We start from the raw sequence: 23686 nt of genomic DNA, 5'->3' as shown, positions 1-23686 counted from the left end.
TTTGTTTTTCCAGAACTGGTTTGAGAACAGCATTATCTGGGTTAAACAATTATTGAATAATGATGGACAATTATATGATTGTTTATTTTTCATGGAAGATTCTTTATCCATAAAATGAAGTGGGGATGGAGAAAACCCCCCCTCTTCACATTATTTAAGATGCAATACGCACCATAAAGCTTTTTGACAAATTGAAAATGTATCTCGATATGTACTCTTGTTTGTATATTTCTGTTTTTGTAGTTGTTTTGTTGATAATAATAATAATCATTTTTTTTAAGTTTTAAAAAATTAAGCTTGTTCCAGTGTTCTAGTCATGAATGAAGCAGGTAGAGTAGGTACCTTGTGGTTATGTGAAATTACAATATATCTTGCAATATTGACACAATTTTGATTTATGATTAATGCATTGACAGTTTGGAGTGGATCACAGACCAACACTACCACCACATTGGGTCTGGACTGCGAGGGACCGCCGCCGCTGACAAACCAATCTGCACTTATCACATCCATCGTCCATAACAAACAGGGCTGGCAGGGGTATTCAGGGTGTGCAACTTTTATTTTCTGTTAAATAAATAAAATACAATTTAAGCAAAGATTAGATCTTTACAGAGAACGTGTTGTGATTGGAGCTCTGGATTTGCTATGCTGCATTTCTTTTTACAGGAATAGCAGAGATGTGCTTCAGATTAAATATGTTTTCTTTTCCGTGCCTTGTAGCCTACTACTGAATATGGTGCAAATGTATGCTCAGATATGACACCATGTGAAGAAGCACGATGATTTTCGATGCCTTGAACAAGTCAAATAATTTGGGCACTGGACATTGGTCATGAGTTAGATTTAGTACATTTTCGATCAGACATATGATGATGAATATTACTTATCATGTAAGGATATCTATTGAAATTGGAGAAATACGAATCCATAAATGATCAGTTTCATAAAGTGCCCTGGGGGGAGGATCCCTCCCCCCTTCTCTCTCCCTCCACAGTTTATGACAGTCGTAAAAACTCTGCTTCTGGGTCTGTAGTATTGAGATTGGAATGTGGGACACAGAGAGAGACTTGGTCAAACTCCTAATCCCCAAAATGTGAGAATTAAACAGTATTTCTACTTTTGAGAATGTGGGAATGGTCTGTGGACACTGTCATGACGAGTGTGTTTCATTTGCTCACCTCATGAAGGACAGGAAGCACACATAACTGTATCTCCTGAAGTGTACATTTCCCAGCTGTCAGGTTGACATCTAAATTAAACATGAAACCTTTTGTGAAAAGATGTAATGTGATGTTAACCTTCTAAATGTGAGTATCATATAAAGATTAACTAGTCAGTGGCCACACCCCCTTAAACCCAAACATCACATTGGGCGTCATAGAACTGCCTCTTTTTCCACACATTTGCTCACCTCATGAAGGACAGGAAGCACACATAACTGTATCTCCTGAAGTGTACATTTCCCAGCTGTCAGGTTGACATCTACATTAAACATGAAACCTTTTGTGAAAAGATGTAATGTGATGTTAACCTTCTAAATGTGAGTATCATATAAAGATTAACTAGTCAGTGGCCACACCCCCGTAAACCCAAACATCACATTGGGCGTCATAGAACTGCCTCTTTTTCCACAGAGTATAAAACCCACTTCATACAAAATGTACATTAAGTCAGAGAACGCCGGGACAGAGTTCCCACGTTGGAATGGCTACAATTCTATAAACCACGGAGACCATACAGCTGTAGTTTTGGCTACATGGCTAGAAATGGTTAAATTCTGAGACAATCGATTCACTACAGAATAAGAGCAAATCTTAGACGTATAATTACTAGTCTGAGCTAGAAATGACATAAATCTAGAATGAGAATACCGACAACCGCCGAAGCACCTATTCTTTGAGAACATTTCCGAATGGTACTCTGAAGTATACATTCTAACCACCTACAACCATGAAGGACATTGTGATTTCTGGGGAAGTTAACCAGAGACTCTCTGATGAACTGACTCTCCAGCAGACGGACAGGCGATTCCAAGAAAGACGACAACAATGACATACGGGCGTAAATATATACATTGCAAGTATTCTCGAATGAGCGGCCGTTCATGTGCAAAGGATTAGCATTTCAATGAATATAATTATACTGTGTGTAGTGAATCAATTTTGTCTTTCCCGCTCTCTCTCAGTCCCCACCCCATTCTTTTGTCTTCCAAGCCATCATATTGGCTTCGTCCGCTAGGTTCTTTTCTATCATTGTTAGCAACTAATATATACTATTTGTTTGTTATGTATTTCTGTGAATGTTTAGTTAGTTAGTAAATAAATAATTAAGCCAATTTGTATATTTCTGATTCATTATGGAATCTAGGATTCATGCAGATAACCAATAACTTTACGACATTTAGAATGAGACTAACGAAGGTAACAATTTATAATCGTTAATAGAAGACTAATTGATTTATATTTGGAAATTATATCTCTGACTCTAAACATTTTCCCGTGGTGCCCCGACTTCCTAGTTAATTCATGGTAACATGATGAGTTTAATCACGTTATAATTAAACCTGGAGAATTGATTTGATAATATACCGTCTTCACATTTAATGATAATCCAGACACGACATCAGGTAATGACTACATATATGATACATTTCTGAAAGTATATGGATTCGTTCATGCCAAGGTATAAAGGCTTAGATATGTCAGCATGTTGACACATACCATTTCTGAAGTTAACATATTCGACAAATATGTAAGCAATGCACTTGCATCAGGGGCATATCTTGAAGGCATCTCACCCCAGATATCTCCCTGGACTCATACAGTAGCAGGTAGATTTCTGCGGTCCGGATAGCATGTAGAAATCTGTCCAATTACGGGGAATATCCTAGCTCCATATATTAAATTAAGGACGTGTATCTGGAGCATACACCTTATATCGAATAAAATGTCAGATATCCGCATACACTGTTGATAAAGATATCCCCTGATATTTACCCTTTTCGCCCAGTGCTTAATTTCAGAGAGACAGCCTGAGAGGAGGGCAAAGCCCTCCTGTCATCTCTAATGTACCCCTGTCACTGCTGACACATGCATTATGCCAGGGAAAACTAAGAGGGGTCCTTTGGCCGTCTGGACCCCCTCAAGGCCCTAAGCCTGGCATTTTTTTATCCAAACAAGAGTCTTGTTTTGGGCCTGAGCACTCAGTGATAGATAACCCATTGTTCTCCAGGCCCTGGGCTGCCTTGAGAAGAGCACAGGGGAAGTTTTTGTATTCCTTGATACGACTCCCCGTGTTCATGACTCAAGGTGCTTCCTCTCCATGGGCAACAGTGCCAGCGTTGCCCTAGCAACAACCTCACATGGGTCACAGAGGTAAGCAAGCCCAGCATTGGTATGAATCTGAGTTGACCGAGTAAGTGAGTGAGTGAGTGAGTGAGTGAGTGAGTGAGTGAGTGAGTGAGTGAGTGAGTGAGTGAGTGAGTGAGTGAGTGAGTGAGTGAGTGAGTGAGTGAGTGAGTGAGTGAGTGACAAAGAGAGAGAGACAGTGAGAGACCGACAGAGAGAGAGAGAACGATAAGACAGTGAAACGTGTAGGATATAGGGCCTAAGTTTATATGCTTTTGCACAGGCAGGCTAAAATAAATAATATGGAAAACAATATTTCGTAGTTTACAGTCATGTAATCTCTGCCAAACCACATTAAACGTTTTAACAGTGCTTCCATGCTGGGAATAGTGCAAGTCTGGGAACAGTGAAAGTCTACGCAAGGTCTCAACAAAACCTCTGGAGCAGAATTGAAGTGAGCGTTGCAAAATGTAGAGCGAAACAACTTTGTGACTAAAATGAACAGGGAAGTAGTTTATTGTGGTGTCGAGCCTGGAGGAACCACTTCCACAGCACCACAGGCCCGGCCAGACCAAACTGGCACATTTCAAAAAGAGAGACATCCTTCCTTCCTTGACATCCCCACTGATTAGAGATGGTAGGATTGGTGAATGCAATAGGATTGTACTAACCTTGCTCTCACTCACTCACTCATCCACTCACTTATAGATCATTTATAACTTTCAGGAAGGAAGGAATGAAGGATGCATTTTTATATTGGAACGGGGCCCATGGCTCTCTATGCTCCATAGCAGCAGCACGATCCAGGCTCAGACCCAAGCCCTGCCACATGCTCCGGGTGGCTGCCTGACACTGGGATAGAGTGGGTGGATGGCTGGGTCTGGGTGTGCCCATCACACAACATCACATGATCCAACCACTTCCTGAACCAAAGCATAGCTGCTGGTGGTCATGGTGGTCAGGTGGGTCGTCTCTGAGATGAAACCGTAGGGCTAAGTTTTTACTCTTAGCGTTCCATTTCTCTCCTACTATGCACATTGTCTTTCGCTGCCACAGCAAAACAACAGACTGAGTAGCATGCAGTTAGGATGGAGTTTTGTGAGGGGTGATTGAAAAGGCAGATGTCAACTCCCACAGAGAGAGGAGCTGAACTAAAGGGAATACACCATGTGGCGCACACAGACAGACACCGACACACGCATATGGAAAACCAGACAGGCTGCCATCCGTGCTGATGGAGCAGTAGCCCCCCATACTCTCAGGTAGGGTCAGGACAATACCAGTATCGCGATACTCGTTAGTATCGTGGCAAGGGGAAAAAAACACAAAGCGGATTTAAACAAACATCATTATGTTGTCATCCAGAGTCACATGTATTTATTTTCCAAGCTATAGCACACAATAGTTTACCGACAGCAGGTTTAAAAGGACCAAAGAGTTTGGTCTGCTTCATGTTTTTATTTTTTTCTATGGAAAAAGATTGTGATGCTGGTATCGTCACAGCCCTACTCTCAGGGCCTGGTAGCAGTCAGACTTGCTGTAGATCCATCCATCAATAACCCGAAAGAGATAGCAACCAGGAAGACCCACAGGGATACTGCTATACTGGATTTAGCAGATGTGAACATACCCATTCAGGAATGCGCACAGCTGTATAGATTCATCTACACACACACCAGGTTTTACCATCCAATAACAGGACAACGACGCTAAGCACACAGCCAAGTGAACCCATGAGTGGCTTCGGGACAAGTCTCTGAATGTCCTTGAGTGGACCAGCCAGAGACCTGACATGAACCCAATCGAACATCTCTGGATAGACCTGAAAATAGCTGTGGAGCAACGCTCCCCATCCAACCTGACAGAGTATGAGCGGATCTGCAGAGAAGAATGAGAGAAACTCCCCAAATACATGTGTGCCAAGCATGTAGCGTCATGCCCAAGAAGAGTCAAGGCTGTAATCGCTGCCAAAGGTGCTTCAACAAAGTCATGTGTAAAGGGTCTGAATACTTATGTAAATGTGATTTCAGTTTTTTATTTTCAATACATTTGTAAACATTTCAAAAACCTGTTTTTGCTTTGTCATTATGGCATATTGTGTGTAGATTGATGAGGGGAAAAAAATCAATATAATCAATTTTAGAATAAGACTGTAGCGTAACAAAATGTGGAAAAAGTCAAGGGGTCTGAATACTTTACAATGTGCTGTACATACTGTACCAGTCAAAGTTTGGACACACCTACTCATTCAAGGGTTTTTCTTTATTTTTACTATTTAGTGAAGACATCAAAACTATAAAATAACACACATGGAATCATGTAGTAAGCAAAAAAGTATTAAACAAATCAAAATATATGTTAGATTCTTCAAAGTAGAGACCCTTTGCCTTGATGACAACTTTGCACACTCTTGGCATTATCTCAACCCGCTGCACCTGGAATGCTTTTCCAACAGTCTTGAAGGAGTTCCCACATTTGCTGCGCACCTGCTGGCTGCTTTTCCTTCACTCTACTGTCCAACTCATCCCAAACCATCTCAATTGGGTTGAGGTCGGGTGATTGTGGAGGCCAGGTCATCTGATGCAGCACTCCATCACTCTCCTTCTTGGTCAAATAGCCCTTACACAGCCTGGAAGTGTATTGGGTCATTGTCCTGTTGAAAATCAAATTATATCCCCACTAAGCCCAATCCAGATGCAGAATGCTGTGGTAGCCATGCTGGGTAATAGTGCCTTGAATTCTAAATAAATCACTGTGTCACCAGCAAAGCACTCCCACACCATCACACCTCCTCCATGCTACATGGTGGGAACCACACTTGCGGAGATCATCCGTTCACCTTCACTGCGTCTCACAAAGACATGGCGGTTGGAACCAAAAATCTCAAATTTGGACTTATCAGACCAAAGGATAGATTTCCACTGGTCTAAATGTCCCTTGCTCATGTTTCTTGGCCCAAGCAAGTCTCTTGGTATTATTGGTGTCCTTTAGTAGTGGTTTCTTTGCAGCAATTTGACCATGAAGGCCTGATTCACGCAGTCTCCTCTGAACCGTTGATGTTGAGATGTGTCTGTTACTTGAACTCTGTGAAGCATTGATTTGGGCTGAAATTTCTGAGGCTGGTAACTCAAATGAACTTATCCTCTGCAGCAGAGCTAACTTTGGGGCTTCCTTTCCTGCAGAGGTCCTCATGAGAGCCAGTTTCATCATAGTGCTTGATGGTTTTTGTGACTGCACTTGAAGAAACTTTCAAAGTTCTTGAAATTTTCCAGATTGACTGACCTTCATGTCTTAAACTAATGATGGACTGTCGTTTCTCTTCGCTTATTTGAGCTGTTCTTACCATTATATAGATTTGGTATTTTACCAAATAGGGCTATCTTCTGTATACCACCCCTACCTTGTCGCAAAACAACTGATTGGCTCAAACGCATTAAGAAGGAAGGAAATTCCACAAATTAACTTTTAGCAAGGCACACCTGTTAATTGAAATGCATTCCAGGTGACTACCTCATGAAGCTGGTTGAGAGAATGCCAAGAGTGTGCAAAGCTTAACACTATTTTGGTTACTACATGATTCCATATATGCTATTTCATAGTTTTGATGTCTTCACTATTATCCTACAATGTAGAATATAGTAAAAATTAAGAAAAACCCTGGAATAAGTAGATGTGTCCAAACGTTTTACTGGTAGTGTATATGAAAATATATGTGGGTTTTTGGTTTCGGAATTACAAGGCACAAAGCAATTATTCTTAAACTTACCCAAGGCAAATAATTTCTCCAAAACTAAATAAAAGTTGATATTAGTTGGCGGTGGTCTTTACTTCAACATGTGTTTTGATATTTAAGTTCTTTGTTGTGCACATCACAGACAAACTAAAATGGTCCACCCACACAGACAGCGTGGTTCAACCTCAGGAGGCTGAAGAGATTTTGCTTGTCACCTAAAACACTCACAAACTTTAACAGATGCACAAATGAGAGCATCCTGTCGGGCTGTATCACCGCCTGGTACAGCAACTGCAACGCCCACAACCGTAAGGCTTTCCAGAGGATAGTGCGGTCTGCATAATGCATCACCAGGGGCAAACTACCTGCCCTCCAGGACACCTACACCACCCGATGTCACAGGAAGGCAAAAAAGATCACCAAGGACAACAACCACCCGAGCCACTGCCTGTTCACCCCGCTATCATCCAGAAGGCGAGGTCAGTACAGGTGCATCAAAGCATGGACCGAGAGACTGAAAAACAGCTTCTATCTCAAGGCCATCAGACTGTTAAACAGCCATCACTAACACAGAGAGGTTTCTGTCAACATACAGACTCAAATCTCTGGCCACTTTAATAAATGGACTCAATAAATGTATCACTAGTCACTTTAAATAACGCCACTTTAATGTTTACATATCCTACATTACTCATCTCATATGTATATACTGTATTCTATACCATCTACTGCCTCTTGCCTATGCCGCACGGCCATCGCTCATCCATATATTTATATGTACATATTCTTATTCACCCCTTTACATTTGTGTGTATAAGGTAGTTGTTGTGAATTTGTTAGATTACTTGTTCGATATTCCTGCGCTGTCGGAACTAGAAGCACAAGCATTTCGCTACACTCGCATTAACACCTGCTAACCATGTGTATGTGACCAATACAATTTGATTTGATGTGTTTCTAATACCCTTTAAGACTTTTTCTGGTAGATGTTTTCTAAAGACCCCTTTTCCATCTTTTCGACCAGAAATCCAATTGGTTACTTATGCCTTATTTGTAAGATGTAAAATGGTTGAAAAACGTATCTCTGCCTTCATTTCCCCAAAATATAGACTCTTAGCTTTTATTTGACATCCAATCTGATATGTTCCTATGGACTTCATGCTGGTGCTCATGGGTCATTTTTACAAGGAAATGACCCAGGGCAAGTAACAAATCAATACAATCATCGTGTGCCGCTCGTGCCATTTATTAGACTTCCTGTGATATGAATTATAAACAACCACACCAGAGAGAGAGAGAGAGAGATATCCATTTTCTGAACTATGGCATCAAGATTCCCTCAAGTATCCTTTTGACATGTCAGTCTGCACTGTATTGTCTTGTATGACTACACAGAACTGCGTGGCATTTGAACTTCATTGACCTTATTTTCAACATTTCAGCACCATCAAGCCTGACAAAAGATTTGACGGGACACATTCAAACACCCGCAAAACCAGAGCAAGTTACCGGTAGCCCATGCCAAGAGTCCAAAAAGAAATCACATTTGATGATGAAACTGCTCAGCTCACCCACAAACAGTATGTGTGTGTGTGTGTGTGTGTGATACTTTCCATCAAAACACTGGTAATAATGTAGACTGTGTGTAAACATAATGAGGAGGTTAGAATGAAACCCTTTTAAGCCCATCTGCTCCCCAAATAACAGTGGATAAGTGAGTGCAGATGTTGTAATGGACTGAGCAGTTAAAGCCTTTTTAAATTGTTTACATTTAGTTCAGTCATTTAGCAGACACTCTTATCCAGAGAAATTTACAGTAGTGAGTGAGAACATTTTCTTCCCATACTAGTCCCCCATGGGAATCAAACCCACAACCCTGATGTCACAAGCAGCATTCTCTCCCAACTGAGCCACACAGGACCACTTGATACAAGCCTCTACAGTTGACCATAATGGATTGTAAAAAACATATAATGCAGATTAATAAATGCTTGCATTGTAGTCAGAAGCTAGATTTCCACAAAATTAGCGTCAGATTTATGCAAATATTCTAAAAAGCGAAATCGGAATTTTCCCATCAGTGGTGTTTGCACCAAATGGACTTGCGGATAAAAATTTGGTCTTGGCACATCCGCTCTAGCTCATGGATTTTTTACAAATTTTACTTAACTAGGCAAGTCAGTTAAGAACAAATTCTTATTTTCAATGACTAGGAACAGTGGGTCAACCTGTTCAGGGGTAGGATGACAGATGTGTACCTTGTCAGCTGGAGGATTTGAACTTGCAATCTTTCAGTTACTAGCCCAATGCTCTAACCACTTGGCTACCCTGCAGCTCATGGATACAGTGCTAGTAGGCTGTGTGGGTAGGCTAGTCTAAATGACGAGATCATTATGGACAAGAGCGAGAATATTTGTATTTGTCAAATGGCAGTCAAGCATTGATGATCATGTCACTGGAATAAGACCCTCCATATTTATTGGAAAGGCGCATCAAGATCACCGTGCACTAGTGGGAGGACCACACACACCATCTCATAGCGTGACTACAAGTTTAGGCCTAATTCGATATGATGGTTATTATATCAATATTTACGCACAAAGGCGTTTCCACCGCAATTTCGAGAATAATACATCTTACCACACAAAAATATCCCACCGTGTCAAAAGAACAAATTATCTGTTGGCATTTATAAAATTGTACAGAAACTTCCTGCCTCCATCACAGCTGTATTTTTTTTAATACAGTATGACTTTGGAATGGAAATGTGGTTAGTGGGTATGATTTTGATGAAAAAAACTCCACTTGACAGACTCTGTGAAAGTTTGACAATAGCTAGGTTTTCAGCCAATTGGCAACAGATTTGATTCTGTATATTAAAAAAATGTGCATAAAGAAAATATGAGCATTTCCCTACCAGTGTTGTGTTTCCACCAAACGGACTTGTTGTGTATAAAAATCACTAGGATATGATGTGGTGCACACAAAAATATATGTTTTTGCTTAAGTTTTCATGTACCAAATAAAAATCTAAAGTTCAATGTGTTTCCATTGCATTTTTAACTCTACTGGTAGTTTCTGCCCCAAAACTAGCCAACAGCTGGCAGATACAATGCGGGAAGGCTGTAGGCTAGTCTACATAATGACATTATTATGGATAGACTAAGAGAGTGAGAATATTTGTATTTGTCCAATGGCAGTCAAGCATTTATTGGAAAGGAGCATCAAGATCATTGTGTACTTTCATCACCCTGTGAAGTTATTTCATCTGTAGTCTTATAGACCGCATGGTTTCCGAGTCTTAGTGGGAGGACCACACACACCATACCATCACGTGACTCCAAGTTTACTTCGATACGATGGTTATTCTATTAAAAAATCCAGATAAAGGGCACGCGTTTCAACCGCCATTTATTGCATAATTAATTTTACAGACAAAAAAATCCCACCATTTTCATACAGTAATACTTGACACCAGAGAGGACAATATTTTTTTATGGCCTTATTTCTGTTACAGCATATTGGATGACTCTCATTCATATTCCATTCACCCAGTTCAATAGAATCGCGATTGCACAGCGAGGTTTAGGCTACTACATGGTACTCAAACTTTCCCCATACCCATCCTGAGGTTGCTACCACGAAGCCTATGTCTGAAAGTTTACAACGTAGATGTACAAATGTCGAGATACAAATTTTAGGCAACAGACAGTGACACATGGAAAGATGGTGACATTCAATACCGCCTTGCACACTCTTGCCTGCATCTAGTTGATATAGGGTGTAATCATTAGCACAACAGTTGCAAACAAGAGTTTCTATTGGACAAATTCAGGTATGGTCATCCCCGTTTTGTTCTGTTTGCTTGTGTTTAAGAAACGTTTATCAACAGAATCGGCAGAATGAATACACCCCTGATTACGCGGGCTGAATTGCTGCAAAGAAACTACTACTAAAGGACACCAATAAGAAGAAGATACTTGCTTGGGCCAAGAAACATGGTGGAAATCTGTCCTTTGGTCTGATGAGTCCAAATTTGAGATTTTTGGTTCCAACCACCGTGTCTTTGTGAGACGCAGAGTAGGTGAATGGAGGATCTCATGTGTCGGTCCCACCGTGAAGCATGGAGGAGGTGGTGTGATGGTGTGGGGTTACTTTGCTGGTGACACTGTCTGTTATTTATTTAGAATTCAAGGCACACTTATCCAGCATGGCTACCACAGCATTCTGCAGCGATACGCCATCCCATCTGGTTCGTGCTTAATGGGACTTTTTTTTCTCTCCAACAGGACAATGACCCAAAACACACCTCAAGGCTGTGTAAGGGCTATTTGACCAAGAAGGAGAGTGATGGAGGGCTGCATCAGATGACCTGCCCTCCACCATCACCCAACCTTAACCAAATGTAAATGGTTTGGGATGAGTTGGACCGCAGAGTGAAGAAAAAGCAGCCAATGAGCGCTCAGCATATGTGGGTACTCCTTCAAGACTGTTGGAAAAGTATTCCAGGTGAAGCTGGTTGAGAGAATGTCAAGAGTGTGCAAAGCTGTCATCAAGGCAAAGGGTGGCTACTTTTAAGAATTTCAAATATATTTTGTTTTGTTTAACACTTTTTTGGTTACTACATGATTCCATATGTGTTATTTCATAGTTTTGATGTCTTCACTGTTATAGTTGCTCAGTTGCTCACTTGGCTCTCCCAACCCTCTTTCTATTCTGATTAGAGCCAGTTTGCACTGTTCTGTGAAGGAAGTAGTACACAGCATTGTACGAGATCTTCAGTTTCTTGTAAATTCCTCGCATGGAATAGCCTTCATTTCTCAGAACAAGAATAGACTGCCGAGTTTCAATAGAAACTTATTTGTTTCTGGCCATTTGGAGCCTGTAATCGGACCCACAAATGCTGATGCTCCAGATACTCATCTAGTCTAAAGAAGGCCAGTTTTATTGCTTCTTTAATCAGAACAACAGTTTTCAGCTGTGCTAAGATAATTGCAAAAGTTTTTTCTAATAATCAATGTCTACACAATTTCTGATCAATTTGATGTTATTTTAAACGACAACAAAATGTGCTTTTCTTTCAAAAACAAGGACATTTCTAAGTGACCCCAAACTTTTGAATGGTGGTGTACCTGTACACAATGTTCCCTCAAATATTTTGGGGAACTAAACAAATGTTAGGTCTTGTGAGCAGAAACTTTTGTATTTTATGTAATTTTGTACAACTTCCAGCACGTGTTTACAGTGAACACTGAGGCTGTACCCTTACAGTTTTAGACGGTAGCCAACAGGCTACTGTGGCTATTTGTGACCAACCGCCTCAATTTTGTCTTATGTAGCAACATTTGAAATAGTTTTTAACATTGGATAAAAGTAGAGACTGAGGTAGAAAATGGTATATCACACACAGCAGTTGAGGATCAATGGTAAAGTAATTATGCTTTGAAAGTTGATACATTTGAAACCCCACTTTTGAGAAAATGGCCCTTGAATATTTTAGTACCCCTACTGGAGAGCTCTTCTTTGTCTACACCCATTCAGCATCGTAAACACCCTCTTAAGCCGTAGCCCCACCCATCTCTTTAAGGATTTCAATGTGAGGCCATGTGCTAAACAAACGGAGTAGTTTAGTAAACAACCAAAGATTTCAAGACTAAAAGTAGAAGCCTACAATAAAGGAAAACTCCAGGTAAAAATACACTTTGTCTTTGGCCTATTTCCTAATCTGACTTTGGTGCAGGTCATGTTGTTCTTCACATTACCTTTGCTGGTAAACACACAGTATGTCAAATAAAATCTGTTTATTTGTCACATGCACAAGATACAGAAGGTGTAAACGGTACAGTGAAAGGGTTACTTGCATAGTTGCAATATCAAAAACAAATATTGTATCATTATTAGATTACTCTTACCCAACACACTTGACTAAATTGATGGGTCATGTGAAGGAAATGCTATAAGCACCCACTAGCCACATCTAGCCGGTGAATGGGTCACTATTGTCTAGACATGTACACATGTTCATGAAATACAATAGATGACCGTAATCACCCCTAGACACACCTGGCCAACATGATGGGTCATGTAATTTTTTAATTTATTTTTTATTTCACCTTTGTTTAACCAGGTAGGCTAGTTGAGAACAAGTTCTCATTTGCAACTGCGACCTGGCCAAGATAAAGCATAGCAGTGTGAACAGACAACACAGAGTTACACATGGAGTAAACAATTAACAAGTCAATAACACAGTATAGAAAAAAAGGGGAGTCTATATACATTGTGTGCGAAAGGCATGAGGAGGTAGGCGAATAATTACAATTTTGCAGATTAACACTGGAGTGATAAATGATCAGATGGTCATGTCTACGTCAACGGTCTGCCTACCCATGTCAGAGACGCAAACTCGGTCTCAACCTTTAAGTCTTTACTGAAGACTCATCTCTTCAGTGGGTCATATGATTGAGTGTAGTCTGGCCCAGGAGTGGGAAGGTGAACGGAAAGGCTCTGGAGCAACGAACCGCCCTTGCTGTCTCTGCCTGGCCGGTTCCCCTCTTTCCACTGGGATTCTCTGCCTCTAACCCTATTACAGGGGCTGGGTCACTGGCTTACTGGGGCTCTCTCATGCCGTCCCTGGAGGGGGTGCGTCACCTGAGTGGGTTGATTCACTGTTGTGGTCATCCTGTCTGGGTTGGCGCCCCCCTTGGGTTGTGCCGTGGCGGAGATCTTTGTGGGCTATACTCAGCCTTGTCTCAGGAGTGGTAAGTTGGTGGTTGAAGATATCCCTCTAGTGGTGTGGGGGCTGTGCTTTGGCAAAGTGGGTGGGGTTATATCCTTCCTGTTTGGCCCTGTCCGGGGGTGACCTCGGATGGGGCCACAGTGTCTCCTGACCCCTCCTGTCTCAGCCTCCAGTATTTATGCTGCAGTAGTTTATGTGTCGGGGGCTGGGGTCAGTTTGTTATATCTGGAGTACTTCTCCTGTCCTATTCGGTGTCCTGTGTGAATCTAAGTGTGCGTTCTCTAATTCTCTCCTTCTCTCTTTCTTTCTCTCTCTCGGAGGACCTGAGCCCTAGGACCTGAGCTCCAGGACTACCTGACATGATGACTCCTTGCTGTCCCCAGTCCACCTGGCCATGCTGCTGTTCCAGTTTCAACTGACCTGAGCCCTAGGACCATGCCCCAGGACTACCTGACATGATGACTCCTTGCTGTCCCCAGTCCACCTGGCCATGCTGCTGCTCCAGTTTCAACTTCCACCTGACTGTGCTGCTGCTCCAGTTTCAACTGTTCTGCCTTATTATTATTCGACCATGCTGGTCATTTATGAACATTTGAACATCTTGGCCATGTTCTGTTATAATCTCCACCCGGCACAGCCAAAAGAGGACTGGCCACCCCACATAGCCTGGTTCCTCTCTAGGTTTCTTCCTAGGTTTTGGCCTTTCTAGGGAGTTTTTCCTAGCCACCGTGCTTCTACACCTGCATTGCTTGCTGTTTGGGGTTTTAGGCTGGGTTTCTGTACAGCACTTTGAGATATCAGCTGATGTACGAAGGGCTATATAAATAAATTTGATTTGATTTGATGTACAGGTAGAGATATTGGTGTGCAAAAGAGCAGAAAAGTAAATAAATAAAAACAGTATGGGGATGAGGTAGGTAAAAATGGGTGGGCTATTTACCGATAGACTATGTACAGCTGCAGCGATCGGCTAGCTGCTCAGATAGCAGATGTTTGAAGTTGGTGAGGGAGATAAAAGTCTCCAACTTCAGCGATGAAGTGGAGTCTTTTGTTTAGACATGCAGTTAGCTAGCTAAACAATGAACTGGAATAATCCCAACTCATACTACTACCAATACAAAATTGCCATAGTTGTATTATGAATCTGCCGGTAGCTAAAGCTAACCAACTAGGTTCAATGTTAGCTAGCTAACATTAGGCTATAACTAGCAATGCAAATTAATTTCTGATTTGAATAATATTACTACACAGATCATACACTTAACGTTAGCAAGCGAGCCAGCAAGCTAACGTATGCCAGCTATCTAACATTATGTTTTAACTTGCAATGACACCGACTTTCTGACAAAATTATAAACGTATTATATCTGAAAATGTAACCAGACTCTTACCCGTATACATGGGTGAACGCGTCACGGCAGAATGAAACCAATCCAAACTCATCTCCAAGCATGTCCAGCCCATCCGTTATCTCAGCCAATCATGGCTAGCGGCAAGATTCATGTATTTTTCCATGGCTTGTAATTGAACTATTTTATTTGTATTTACGGATGGAATACACGTTTGTTATTAAGGCCCATGAAAGTTCACGTTCCAGAAGGCATTTCTGCAAAAAAACACATTTTGTAAAAAATAAAAAAAAGTTTTACGTTCAAATGCCTCCTCACCTGTGACGTAGTGACATGCGACGTACACCTAGTTTCCTGTTACGAGTAACATTTGAGCATAATGTAGGCCTACCAACAAGCCAATGAAGCAAATCCCATAACATTTTCACGTGGAAATAGCTTTTGATTTCTATGATATAGCTTACAGTAGCCTATATGTGGTGTTCAATACAAGCCTACATTGCATGAGACTTTTAAAATGTTTTTACATGATGAAGGGCTTGACATTCATTATTTTTTACTTGGTCTGTAACACCATGGGCCAAATAGGTGACTGTAGATTGCATTGTACTTTACAAAACAAAATGAATTATTGTTACCAAATAGAGAATTAGACAATGTAGGCTACCCCTCAACCTATTGGCTTATTTGCATATTCAAGTCTGTCTCAAAATACAACACTGTCCCTTTAACATTTTCACATGTGAGTTCCAAATATCTCTGTCACCCCAGCGTGAGTTGTTTTATGCACATGATGTCAGAAGGCACTCACTTTTCAAAATGTGATTGTTACGCAATAGTACAGTTAACACTCACTGCCTGCTAATTATCTATAAGCAGGTTCAACTTGTCAATTTCAAATGATTTTCTAACAAGTTTTATTTTCTAACAACAGTTTGAATTGAGGTGTGTTCCACCTCATTAATTCACATTGAAGTATCTCATTTCACTGTTGTGGACTATTTATGTTGATTGTGTTATGCTGTCGTTATTTCTGTGAATGTCTGAACATACAGCTTGAAATGTAGCCTACTTGTTTTGTGCTCTTGTAGAAAGCAATAACTCCCCATTGCTGACCTATACTTATCTATAACTGGGCTAATAACACATTAGCTAGAAAGGAATATTAACAAATGTTCACACGCGCTGCTCTGATCTGAAAAGCACATTCCCTACGGGTGATTGAAAGGCCCCTCATGGGCTACTACCCCTGCCAATAGAATTCTACTCCGTTGCCCTCTGCCTACAACAAAATCATAGATTCAATCTTGCAACATTATAGTTTTTTTGTTTTGTAGCATTGGAAAGGGTCTGATGAAATGTTGATTCTATCACCGGGAAAAAACATTGATCTATACAGTGCAAACTAATGAGGTGAACTCAGTGAAGTTCAATTTCTTGCATCTCTGCGCAGCTTGGAAGTTATTCTGTGCAGCAGTCCTGGTGGAGGGGCATTCACTTTTAAGTGAAAGAAGGGAGGTAGGGGGAGAGGGAGTTTCTTCGACCAAACCAATCTACACCCATCTATCCACTCTCTCCCCCCACATCTCTCCATACAAGTGTCATCTGTCAAGTTTCACAAAAAAAACATCTATTTAAACATTGAATTAAAATGATTTAATCAAAAAAAGCAGTTGAACAAAAGTGAGAAAATGTAGGATGAGGGGGTACCAAAAACAAAGAAATGTCACCTAATGTATCCTGGAGAGAAGGAGAGAGCATGGGGCAGTTGAGGGATCATTCAAATTATGTGACAGGAAAGGAAAGGATGGTCTCAGCTGAGGTCCAAGCATTCTGATATGTTCTGTCAGGTTGTACCTCAAACAGACATGCAGGTGCCATCAACCAGCCTACATACCATCTTTGAGTGAACTGTGAGGATGGTCAAGACAGAGAGAATAATCACTATTGAGAATTCCATTTAAAAATAGTGTAAAACTGTTCTAGAGTCATATTGTTTCAGCACTGTAGGGTACAGCAGGGTTAGAGAGATATGTTGACTTATCGTCATGGAGACAGGCTTATCGCTTCTCATCATGGTGTTGTAGGAGGCAGTAGTGCAGGACCTTGAAAGCATGATGTCCACTGGATAGGGAATGAAAACTGTATGAATGGTCCTCTGAGTGAGTGAGTGAGTGAGTGAGTGAGTGAGTGAGTGAGTGAGTGAGTGAGTGAGTGAGTGAGTGAGTGGCTAATGTAACTACATGAAATTCATGATGATCTGCTCAGATACCATACTGTGCCCTTCCCCTGCGGGAACATTCACACACACACACACACACACACACACACACACACACACACACACACACGCAATCACTCACTATAGCTTAATTGGATATGGTTGCATGTGTAAGCATTATGTGTAAGCAGCAATGCAAAGTGCCAGATTGGTAAAAGTGCCAGATCGGTAAAAGTACCAGATAGTAACTGCAGTTCATTATTATTCAGTCAATAAGCACCATCATCCACTCAGAAGGTCTAGCTAAGTTAGCTACAGAAAGTAATGGAGAAATCTACCTTTCTTCAGATGGTAGCTCTGACCAGGGAGCTTCATCTTGTAGCATGTTGAGGGACTAACTTACTTCCACTAGCTAACATGACTATAGCCAGTAGCCAGGTAGGGCTAGCTAACCAGCCAGCCTGCTAGCTAAACAGTAGCCAGCTTGCTAGCTAGCTAATGCAAGCCAACTTCGTTCAGTTGTTGAGTTTGTTCTATTGGCATGCTAATTTCATGATAAGGTCTACATTTTAGCTAACATGAGTATTTTTTATCTTCCTGTCACACTCACACAGTCTAATCCATTATCTGTGCTGCCAACCTAGGCTGTAAACACCCCTCCCAAGCCCTGTGATTAGTCTCCAGGTATGAACAAAACAAAAAACGAAAAGAAACATTTGAATAAAATGTGTTGTTTGTTATTCCATGTCCAATTTTAACACAATAAATGAGAAAACAAGTTGATTTTCGTTTTTCAAATTCAGAAACTCAAAACGAAAATCTAGCTGTTTTCCATTGTTCCACTTTGTCTTCTGAATCAAATAACCAATGACGAGACGATACACGGACCCCTAACATTAAATTGTTGCACATTTCAATGAAAGAAAAATACACTAGGCATTAGCGGCTACAATGTATCACGGATTTGGGGACAACTTTGTACCTGCCATTGCCCAGCACAACACGTTTCTCATCTTGATTGCAGCGCAATCATAGTGCGGATACAGAGCGCAACGACCAAATGACAGTAAACAAAACCCTACGTTCGTCCTCGATAACAATAACCTCAATTTACCTGTAAAGTGTCCAAGAAAACACTCCGTCTGAACTTCCCTCGCCGTATCTCCATTTCAAGGGCTGAACCACGGGCAATCGCGGCTCTTGTTGTTTGAGTTCGGCAAAACATTGCAAGCTTGCGGGTTCAAATCGAAATACTTCTTGCTGTATGAAACGTCCTGTTGGTAGCGCGCTGGTGCGGAGATCCTTTTGGAAGTAGCTTATCCAGGTGCGCAACTACATCAACATTTCTCGAAAGGACACAATTATGTTTAGGCTACTCTCAACTATTTTTCAACTACAAATAACAAACTATTCATAAAGGAATACTTACAGACTCCTTGCATAATTACCAGAAAGCTCTAAATTCCCTGGTGTGCCCACTGTGTGTGACTGTGGTGCCCGACATAACTTTTGGACTATTCCAGTTGAGACCTCTACCGGTGATGTCTTGTTTAGCGCTGCATGTAAGGCAGGGATTCTGCCTTGTTCTGCTGGACCCGGTTTCCCGGTAAAGATGGAACTAAGGCTTACGAGTGTTTTAAAAACCTATAGGGTCGACATTAAACAATAAAACAATCCACATCAAAATCCTTCTGTTTAAATTAGAGATAGCCTATACAAAAAAAACAAAGGCCTGAGTCTTAATCCACCACATCCACCTATGTAACTCATCTGCTGTGGAAAGTGGCAGAGATACAGTCCTGTTAATACGACCAGGAGACATCCCGAAAATCGGTCTTCTCCCGAAAACCGAAAGGTTTGGGCCCCACAGGACTGAATCTCTGCCACTTTCCACAGCAGATGTTACATAGGCGGATGTGGTCGATTGAGACTGAAGTCAGTACCACCGATGAGCCAATTTCTGTCTGTAGTTTACAAAAGGTTTGGGTAGCCAGTACCGGTATCCAAAATGTAAAAATATATATATATCGATTTCCTGAGCTTTCTTATATATTCTAGATATATGACAGACATTTCAAAACATTATACTGTCTGATTTGCTATTTATGAATACGTTATTAAATGCGTTTCTATGGGCTATAGCAGTAAAGGCCTAATTAAATATTTTATATTTTTTTCATATATCTCTTTGGCGGATACCTACATGGGTCCTAAACTTCAAAATCAAATAGGAAAATGATCCATGGTATGACCAACTTAAAACAATTCCATATGTTAGCTTAGTTAGTAGAACCCCACCCCAACGGCTGAAGATGTAATATGCGTTTCCCAAAACACAATGCAGAGACAACGTACAATAAGTGCCTCGTTGAGGCACGTGTCGATGATAGGATTAAAAGAATGGCATCCCTGCTCTCAAATCAGCTTTCTCCATTAAAATCTTATCTTAACATTATAATTATTCCACAATACTGATGACGGATTAGCTCCTCGAAAGATATTAGCACCTATGGCTACAAATATTGAGGGGGCTTATTCTATTGCTTACCCAATAATAATGTACTAAATCAAGATTTGGCACATCATTGCGAGCCTTTTAGGCTACACATCATGAAATATATTGAGTCAAAAATGACTGCCAGTAGTCAAATAGGAAAATTAAACTCAATTGAGTAAACATGAAATGTATTTCAATGTCATAGAAATATAGGCTTATGTAACCTATACTGTAGGTAGGCTATTTATCTTTTAATGTAGTTGATAAGGGAATGTATATGTTTAAAGTAATTACTAAAGGATTTCACCCTGAAATCATATAATTGTATGAAATGTGTTAGTGGGTTCAGATCAGTCTGATTCTCTGTGTCGGAGCAGCTTGGAGGTAGGCTATACCTCCCAAAACGGTTGAAAAGTACATGTCTCCCATTTTTAACACTGCACTAATCCCTCAAATCTTCTCACAGTAAAGTGTAACCTGTGTGTTGGCTTGTTTACGTCTCTGTCTCCTACCCTGTTCCCTTTAACTCTGCTCCTGTTCTCCAGGAGCCAGGGGGTTCTGCCCAACACCCAAACGTGGATCCATCTGACGTCCTCCATTACCAACCATCCTCCAACTTTTCATTACATCATCTACAGCTACTGTTATTGTCATGTTGTCATTACCTGCTAAGAACGTTTTCTTGCTCTATCATCCTGGGCACATAATATGTGAGGATACACAGATGAACTAAAAACACTCAGAACAAAGAGAGCAGCAGTGCTTGGACTTTGCAGTCTCCCTCTTCAAGTCCCCCTTCCGAGACTGACTTCCTGTTGAGAATAAGTGGCAGGCAGAACCTCCCACCCACACAGCAACCACTCTATATTTCACACACCAGTATTCAGTATTTTAGTCTGATTGCCGTGTGAATGTACAACAAATCTGTGAAAATAAATGAATGACAACTGTACCCCCCCAAAAATTTGAAGTTTAGATATTAAAATCTTAAACATGGCCAGGTTGGTTTTCACAGCTGTTTCACAATGTGTTTCATTATTGTAAGTTGCACAGTATCCTTTGATGGTATTTATTAGTTCCTCGTTGTGCATTGCTGTATCCTAGTACCCACAATAGATATATTTAACCACGTGTGTGTACTAATGAGCTATGCAAGTTAGAACAAAATGAATTATAATATAGGACTAGTGAAATGATACAATTTCAGTGTAGATAAGGGAAGGGCAGGTGAAAATGAAAACATGACATCCAGCTAAGACAGTGTATGAATCGAATGGATTTGCATATGAATGGAGTGGACATTAGCTGACTTTGTGATCTCTAAGTGAAGTATTTTAATGTGTCAAGAAGATGACACATTTTCTTTGCTATTTCTGAAAAGTAGCAACGTTTAAGAAATTGATTTCATATTGTAATGGTAACAAGGTACCCAAAAGTAGTTTGAAGTAAAGTTCTCCTTTTATTAGCTAAACCAAACAAGTTTAAACAGCAAAATTGTCGAGGACGAGGAAATCAGCCTTGTTTGCATACCAAGGATGAAAAGAACGTAATTTAGGCTGTAATGAGATACAAAATTAGAATCGTTAGGTCGTCACACCGTTGATATGGCAACGAACGCTAATAGTTTATCGAATCCCATTGTGACGCGGGGACACACACACTTTTTGTCTGGGGGACATTATTTGGCATGACAGCCCCCTGGAGGTCAGGGCCTCTGGGCAAGTGCCCTGCATGCCCAGTCGGTAATTCAGCCATGATTATTACACTCATTGAATGCAAGGGAAGCCAGCAAGCATTTGGCCTCCCTGATAAAAAAAGTATAAAATAATAGCCAATCAGAGTTGAGCTAAACTGAGTGAGCTCAACTGTGAATGGTCCTGGTACACCCAAAAAAAAGGTCAAGGGAAGCCAGTTTGGATTTGGCTTCACACCAATCACATCAAAAGCTAAATGTAATTGTCAGACACAACTTGAATTGTTTAATCTCGTTGTGTCAATGTCATCCGGTGGCTAGCCAGCTAGCTAAAATTTCCCCTTTCCTAAATTAGCCATGAATGGAGATAGGGATTTGGACTTGTGGTTTTACTTAATTCTCTGCACTGGCCAATGATTATAAAGGTGATTCTGATCCAAACATAAATTCATACATTGTGCCCCTGGCCTGAGACGAAAGAAGTTCATTATGTAGCTAGATGTAGTAGGCTAATGTTAACTAGCTGGCTCATTGTTGCCCATGAAAGGAAGTTAGGCTAGCGAGCAGGTAGGCTAACATCGTCCTGGCTAACGAGGACAACAAAAACTCAAAGCGTGTACTGTATGACAGAGTTATAGACCGTTTAGGCAACATGAAAGAGGAGGATGGTATTGGCGTTTCTCTATAAGTAGGTCTAGGGTGCGTGAACATGTTTTTTCTACTTGCACATACACACATAAAGAGAGATATCAGAACCATGGACAGTCACATCATATTTATCTTATGTTGATTGAACTAAATCGTTTCTGGTATCTTTTAGTTGTCACAGTATTACACTAAGCATAGGTGATATGATGATATTGAAATGTTGAAGTTGAAATCATGCTAGAATAGTGGAGGCAGCTCCTGTTTTCTTTGCAACTTGTGGTAACTCTCCATGGTTCTAAATCAATAGTTGTTTAGTAGTCCGAAAATGTCAGAAACATTAACTTGCTTGACCATGCTGTAGGTCATGTAACTGTTTGTTACATGCAATATGTGTTGTGGACTTCATTGGACAGAGATTACTCTCCTGTTAGTGATGAAACAAAGGTGTGGTTGAATTTATTCTGCCTTTATTTTGTCTCAGCCTTAGGCCTATATATCATGGTGGCAAACAGGTTATAGAGAAAACAACACTATCACAACACAGGTAGTAATAGTTTTTATTTCTGTCTTGGCTTCCCCAGTGATTTTACACATGCACTGTTACTGGTCACTGATCTTATCGTGTGCTTCGCGGTGTGAGCTTCCTGTTTGACGCTTGCTCTGCCCCCTTCTATGATGTTTTTGATCATGTGGTTTCTCTGCAGGGGCTTAGTAACAATAGTTTTGATTTTCTCTTGTGAGACCAAGAAATAAATGCATCGGGATTAACCTGTCCAACTCTTTCTGAATTCACCCTACTGCTTTCCACTTAAGCATAATTTATTCACATCACGTTACTAGAATATTTAAGTTGTTGTGTATGTTACATCTTTTTTATTTGATGACTTTAACTCCAAGTGCGGTCTGACAAAAATCACAATTTTAGTAGTTTTCCTGCAGTCTGAACAGCCAAAATGTACATGGAATCAGACATTTCAAGCCACATTTCAAACCACCTTCGTAGCTTTTCCAAGCTGAGGCAGACCCTCTGAACTCCTTGCTGAGGCAGACCCCTTGAATTGCTCATTTTCAGGAAAGGGGCTTACATACACCTATCCTATGCCTCCTATGCCACATCCGGGAATCAAGACGCTGTCCAACCCTAGCTCCCACCATGACATTGGCCCAACCCAGATTGCCCTTAGTCTGGCTTTCTAACTTGGACGTTGGCACAGTGGGTACAAAATGTCAGTGATAGAACACATGCAAAAAGACAATCACATAGCTGTGAGCAAAGCCTAGAGAACAGCTGGGGCATGATGGCATAGTCTAAAATCGAAGACAATAGTCCTCTCTCATCTCAACCACAGAATCTCTCCCTCTCTCACACACACACACACACACACACACACACACACGAGTAGAAAAACATCCACGTGACCTCCAGAGTGGAAATATTAGAGCTAGCACATTACACTTA

The 23686-nt window shown here is 40.9% G+C and overlaps 1 protein-coding gene across 2 annotated transcripts in view; it reads right to left on the bottom strand.

Annotated features, from left to right (window-relative positions):
* Positions 1 to 18993, bottom strand: part of LOC112263397 (rhotekin) — a 139738-nt gene extending 120745 nt beyond the window's left edge. The window contains exon 1 of one of the 2 annotated variants that reach the window (XM_042330695.1): positions 18504 to 18993. In XM_042330695.1, the coding sequence (XP_042186629.1) occupies positions 18504 to 18614 (111 nt within the window). In that variant the 5' untranslated portion in view covers positions 18615 to 18993. The remainder of the gene's footprint in view (positions 1 to 18503) is intronic. The other variant, XM_042330694.1, reaches the window with a different exon arrangement.
* Positions 18994 to 23686: the final 4693 nt, after the last annotated feature.

This window comes from Oncorhynchus tshawytscha, linkage group LG12 (assembly GCF_018296145.1).
Source record: "Oncorhynchus tshawytscha isolate Ot180627B linkage group LG12, Otsh_v2.0, whole genome shotgun sequence".
NCBI classification, from domain to species: Eukaryota; Metazoa; Chordata; class Actinopteri; order Salmoniformes; family Salmonidae; genus Oncorhynchus; species Oncorhynchus tshawytscha.
This window is presented reverse-complemented; position numbering and strand designations above follow the sequence as displayed.